The 6000-nt window shown below is 58.0% G+C and overlaps 1 protein-coding gene across 9 annotated transcripts in view; it reads right to left on the bottom strand.

Moving 5' to 3' along the window:
* Nucleotides 1-477: 477 nt before the first annotated feature.
* The window catches only part of ARHGAP27 (Rho GTPase activating protein 27), a 30052-nt gene continuing 24529 nt past the window's right edge, over nt 478-6000 (bottom strand). For 7 of the 9 annotated variants that reach the window (XM_072746972.1, XM_072746973.1, XM_072746979.1 and 4 more), the window contains 8 exons: nt 4393-4491; nt 3379-3484; nt 3100-3207; nt 2931-3029; nt 2706-2783; nt 2477-2611; nt 2236-2341; nt 478-2110 (listed from right to left, as the gene is read on the bottom strand). In XM_072746972.1, coding sequence (XP_072603073.1) covers nt 1933-2110; nt 2236-2341; nt 2477-2611; nt 2706-2783; nt 2931-3029; nt 3100-3207; nt 3379-3484; nt 4393-4491 — 909 coding nt within the window. In that variant the 3' untranslated portion in view covers nt 478-1932. The remainder of the gene's footprint in view (nt 2111-2235; nt 2342-2476; nt 2612-2705; nt 2784-2930; nt 3030-3099; nt 3208-3378; nt 3485-4392; nt 4492-6000) is intronic. The other 2 variants (XM_072746974.1, XM_072746980.1) reach the window with 1 other exon arrangement.

Raw genomic sequence — 6000 nt, 5'->3', positions numbered from 1 at the left:
CGAGTGGCATACCTTCAGAGCACCCTGTGCTTTTTCATAGCTTTTGGAGGGTGTGAGGACTCCTTGCCCTGCTGTGAGTCCCCGCTTTAGAAGGCTCTACTCTTGACCTTCTCTGTCTGCCTCTCCCCACAGGCCCCTTGGAGCCTGGGCCCTTCCCTTTGGACCATACCCCTAACATGCAAGACCCCAGAATTCCCTGCTCTAATGGCCCCAGGCCCCTTCCCTTAAGGATGGATCATGTGGGGTGGCCACGGGGCAGCAAGTGGCAGGGGGCGTGGCAGTTTGTGCTAGTGGACTGGACTGTCCACATATGTGCATGTGGACCTCCCTTGGGCCAGGATGGCTCTGAGGGTGGCCAGCCACAGGGGGCAGGCTGACAGCAGAGCCAGCTCTTATGCCAACCTACCCGCATATAGGATTCAGAAGAATCAAAGAAGTTTAGTCTTCTAGGTCATTATGAAAGTATATTTGTCAGAGTAGGAGAATAAACATATTTTATTTAACAGTTATAACTTGATTTGTAACTTTACAGTATTGCAATGTATGGTGTGAGGCTTCCATTTGTACTCTTGTCCCGGCCCTGCTGGCATTTGCAGTGGGCTTGGGCCTGCCACCAACCGCAGGCTCTACCAGTGAGGCTGCACTCGCAGTACCCCTACCCCAGAGCACTGAGCCTGGCACAGAAGAGCAGATAATAAATATTGGCTGTGAGAAACAAATGAGATGATCCAAGTGAAATGCTTGGCAGGGTGCAAATGTCAATAAATATTAGCTATTATTGTTTGTTGAACAGACCAACAGTTTGTGGGGCAGGTGGGCCAAAACCCAGAAACTGAAGGGGTTTGTGCCTGAGGAGAGAAAGGGCATGGCTGCTCCTTCCTTCTTCCAGCCCTGCAGGCCTCTCCCAGCTCCCGAGGGTAAGGTGGGCACTGGGCAGGTAGCCTGACAGCAGAGATGCTGAGAGCTGGGGGCTCCTGCTACTTGCCCACCCGGCAGAGCAGAAGAGCTGGGCAGGTTCCCTGTCTGCCTCCAGCATCTCCCCAGGCCCTGACAGAACCCATTTGCCTTAGTTTCTTTTGCTCTGCCCGTGAGCACATGATGGGGTGTGGAGGGGTGCGGGGGGGGGGGGGTAGCTGAAAGAGCTGACGTGGCCCTCCAGAGGCTGTGCTGTGCTGTGCTGTGAGAGGAGCCTGTGAGGCAGTCAGGTGGCCCACAGGACCCCGAACAAGTCACTTTGCCACTGCCGCACCCTCTTCACTTGTCAAATGTGACTGCATGTGGAAATGGTGCATGTCTCGTAGCCAGTGTGAGGGACACAGTTAATATGAACAGCCGGTGCACAGAACACAAGTGGGTCAGGGAGGGCAGAGGCCTGCCCAGAACAGGAAAGCAGGTGAAAACCGTCCACCATCAGCCACTGAGAGTGTCAAGCAGGAGTCTGGCCCCGAGACAAGGCAGGGCAGCAGGGGAGCTGTAGGCCGCTGTCCCAGGGCTGACACCGGGGACTGGGGAGGGGCGGAGGAGGGGAGGCAGGCCTGAAAAAGCCAAGAAGCCCCTCACCCAAGGCCTCCTCCTCCAATAGAACGATCCCGAAAAACACTCTCACCCCAACACATTCTCACACGCACACAGTAGGTGTCGCTGTAATAAAGAACAGAACCCAAGTAAGCTCCGAAATAGGACAGGCCGAGGGTGGGAGTGGGGGTGGGGGCGGGGAAATCACATTTTGCAAACGCCCACCAGGGGTCACCATACTGCACCAAGGGGCGCAGATTACACTTCCGCCTGCGGACCTGTGGGAGGCCGAGGGCCTCACCGGTGAATCTGGCCAAGCGGCCTCCAACCGTCCAGCTTCTAAGGCAGGACCACTGTCGCTGCCCTCAGTCCCAGGTCTGCAGCGCCAGCCCCGAGGGTGGGGGTAGGGGCCCGCGGTCAGTGCGGCGGGAAAATGTCTGAGCACCGCTGCAGGATGAGTTCCACCACCTGGTTCTGGAACACCATGGTCATAGGCATGCTGGTCTCCTCGGTCTCGGGCCGCAGCAGCGTGGGCCCGAACACTATGGCCACGCTCTGCACGGACATGCGGTTCTGATTGCCGTGGTCGATCACCCTGCAGAGGGGAGACGAGTGAGGGTGGGGGTCAGGGCCCAGAGCTGGAGGGGGCTTTGGCGGGTGTGTGTGGGGGGCGCCGCCAGTACCCGCCTCCCCATTCCCGCGGCTGGCTCTCCGGCTCACCTGCACAGGTGCTGGAAGAGCAGCCGCAGCGTGTCGTGGTTGGGGGCGGGCAGCGAGCGCACCAGGTCCCGCACACAGCGGCTGCGCTGGGCCTGGTCCTGCAGCTCTGGGGAAGGGAGGGTCGGCTCGGCGAGGGGAACTGAGAGGCTGCAACCCGGTGGGGGGAGAGGGGTCCGCCCAGGGGGTGGCCGCGGCAGGCCGGCCCTGTCCCAACCCCATCCCCCCGCCCCCAGGCGCTCACTGATGGCAGCGATGAACTGGCGGAAGTGCGAGAAGGGGAAGAGGGGCTCCGGCAGCTCTCGAAAGAAGAGCTTCAGGGCTCCGGTGATCACGTGCACGTCCTCCCAGCGCCCGTCGTCCAGGTCCAGGCGCTCATCTGCGGCAAGGGGGGGAAAGGGGGTGGGAAGAGGTGGTCAGCGCCCCCTTGGTGCCTTCAGGCCCTGGGCTTAGCGGCGGGAGCCGGGCCTCACCGTGGTCCACCTTATAGCGCAGCTTCTGGATGGTGGCCAGGTTTCCACTGATGCGGTACAGGCCGTCGATGTCCAGCCCTGGGGCAGAGGGAGGCGCTGACCTCGGGCTCGGTGGGGGTGGGTCCAAAGCTCCCGCGGAGATTCCCACTCAGGGGCTCCCGTTCTCCCGCACCCCCACCACCGCCCCCGCGCCCACCCGGGGAGGTGTCCAGGCGCCGCGCGTACCCCGAGCCTCCACCGTGCGGATGCACTGCTGCACGAAGCGCGGCACGGCGCTCCTCTCGCGCTCACACAGCGCGGCCAGCGGGCAGCCGAACACCTGGTCTGGGGGAGAGGCTGGTCAGCGCCGCCCCGCCCCGGGCCCCCGGCGCCGCGCTCCGGCTCCCTCCGATACCTTTGATGTAGCCCTTCTCCCGCAGCGACTGCAGCGTGGGCCGCTTCAGCAGGAACTTGCGGAGCCTCTGCCGGACCTTGCTCAGGTCGCCCTCCGCGGCGGCTGCGCCTGGGCCAGGGCAATGGGGAACCGAGTCACTCGCCCGCGCCGCGACTGGCCATGCAGCCCCGGCCGGGTCAACCCCCGGGTCCCCCGCCCCGTCGCCCCAAGAGATGCCCTCCACCCTGCCCCCGCCTCCATTGCCCCCAGGAGATGCCCCCCCCCCCTCCGCGCGCACACCTGCACCCAGCCGCGCCTCGTCCTCCCGCCAGCTTCCCAGGCGCTCGCTGGACCCGAAGTCCGCACCGCTGCTCTGGCTCTCCTCCTCCGGGGGCAGGTCTGCGGACTGGAATCACGCGGACTCAGAGAGGCAGGGTCCCTGGCCGGCCAGGGTCCTTCTAGGATGGGGCGAGGGGCCCCACGTGTCCTCCCGGCCGGCCTGGCGACTCCCAGGCAGAGTTCACGCTTCCCTTCTCCAGTTAACTCCCCTGACCTCCACCAACGGACCTCAGGATGCTCACCGACCCCAGCGGCTCGGAGCCCTTCAGGTGAACACCATCACCCTGTTCTCTCCCACTCTTTGTTATCCCGGTCCTCCTGGCCCATGTTTTCCTAGCTCCTCTGTACACACTCCCTAGGTCAGCATTCCTCAATATGTGGCTCCCAGCTCTGAACTTACAGTCCCAGCTGAGGCCTCAGCACTGCCAACAACAGCATCAGCATCACCACCGGAGATCTGGATTCCTACCTCTAGTAATACAGCCAAATTCTGTACTCAGTGTTGGCTCCTAGGGAATTGAGGGTCAAGAAGCCCCAGGCTGTTTCCAGGTGAACAGCTGTCAGAGGGAGCCTGTCCCATCTCTATTGTGGATATTTTGAACCTAAAAAATGGTAGACTCTTTGATTTTTACCTTCTAGTTTTAGCCTGTCATTCCAGCCTGAGACTCCTGCTCAGGTATTTCCTTTTCTTCCTGCCTCCCTTGAAATGGGACATACCTCTAGGATGTGCCCCCCAGCCGGACCTGGAGAGTCCTCCTGCAGGGCCAACCCCACAGGCTGGATTTGCATACTTAAGACTATTTCTTCAGCAGCCCATCTGCCATAAGCCGTAAGTATACGCCAGTAAGTGGAGCCTCATCTGCAAGGAGGGCCACTTACACTCTGATGTCCCATCCACAGTGGGCACAGCTGCTCTGCATAATGGCTGACCATCCCATCCCCCCACCAGCCCTGGAGGCCCCAGGCTCTGCTTACCACCTCCTGGATGCCCTCACTAATGGCCTTGTGCCAGGTGCTGATGATGGCCTCGGAGTCGTGCTGGATCAAGTACTCTGAGCCATCTCGGCTCTGCAGCTGGAGAGACACAAGTCACTCAGTAATCTTTGATTCCCTGGGTCTGCCCTGGGGCCGGGCCTCAGTGGTGGGCGGTGGGCGTGGGGGGAGCTACAGAAATGGTGGAGATGATCTGTCCTTGTCCCTCAGGAATGGAGAGCATAATAGAGCAAGGGCTTCACCCCAGGTCAAGGCATTCTGCGTCATTAAAAGCAATAAGTGACAGCATATCTGTTACAGATTGCAAACTGAGGACCTCTTAAAACATAATCAGTTTATATCTGAAAGTTTTGTACAGAAGGAAAAGCTATATAGCCACCTATAGTTATAGCTTTGGGAGGACTAAAACTGAAGTTTTCTGTGGCTCTGAAGTGACTAGGAAGACTCACTGGGAAAATCTGCAAGGCCCAACTAACCTGGCCATGATAGACAATGTGGGACTCTTTTTTTTTTTTTTAAGATTTTATTTATTTATTTGAGATAGGGATGGAGGAAGATAGATAGCATGAGAGGGGGTAGGGAGAGGAGGAGGAGCAGAGGGAGAGGGAGGAGCAAGCACTCCACTGAGCACGGAGCCCGACTTGGAACTTGATCCCAGGACCCTGGGACCATGACCTGAGCCAAAGTCAGATGTGTAACCGACTGAGCCACCCAGATGCCCCTGTGAGGCTCCTAAGAAAAATCCTAGAGGTGCCTGCAGGCCACCGCCTGAGTGAAGGGAGGATGGCCACCTGCCAGCCAGGAAGCAGGGGGCTCCTCCATTTCCATTCAAGACTTTCAGCCTTTCCAACATCTTGAGTAGCTTCCAAGAGTACCATCTGCCTTCTGGTTCTTGCCAGAAGACACAATAAATGCATAATAATTTATGCACAATAAATGCATAAGCATTTACTCAGAATTGTTCTCCAAACGCAAGATAAAGAGATGACATTTATAGAGCAGTGGCCGAAGGATGTCCCTCTAGGTCAGGGAAGGGACACGCCTAGCAAAAGCGATGTCCATCTTCAATCTGACACCTGTGACAACCATTGCTAATGGATCACAGCACTTGACCCTGCTGGGCCTGGATAAGGCTCCAGACCTACTGATCAGAGCAGCTCATGAGACCAAACTGGTTTTCCAGCCCTGCTTTGTTGATAAGCTGGTTCTAGAACTGAAGGAAGCTTGGTGAATCTTCACAAAACTACCCTCTCAAGCGCCTTGTGGAATTCCTTTTTCTGAGCCGAATTGACTGGTTATGCCTTTGAAGCAGCTCCGAGGGTCCCTTACTAAACTAGACTGGAGCTGTACATAAAAATTGCTTCAAGGGCTAAGGGTTAGGAAAAAGCTTTGGTTTTGCTCAAAATTTGGCAAAGTCCCTCCTCCAGCCCCATAATAAGAGCCATGTAACTGATCCCCCTTCTCTTTTCACTTTGGGTACCAGGAAAGCTGAACAATTTTTTTTTCAGCAACAACCCAGCACCTGTACATCATCCGCCCCCAATCCCTGTCCACGCTGCTTGCTGGAACTTGTGTCTCGTCCTGGCTTCT

Source organism: Vulpes vulpes, chromosome 2, assembly GCF_048418805.1.
Source record: "Vulpes vulpes isolate BD-2025 chromosome 2, VulVul3, whole genome shotgun sequence".
Classification (NCBI taxonomy): domain Eukaryota; kingdom Metazoa; phylum Chordata; class Mammalia; order Carnivora; family Canidae; genus Vulpes; species Vulpes vulpes.
Note: the sequence above shows the minus strand (reverse complement) of the source record. Positions and strands in the feature narration are given on the sequence as shown.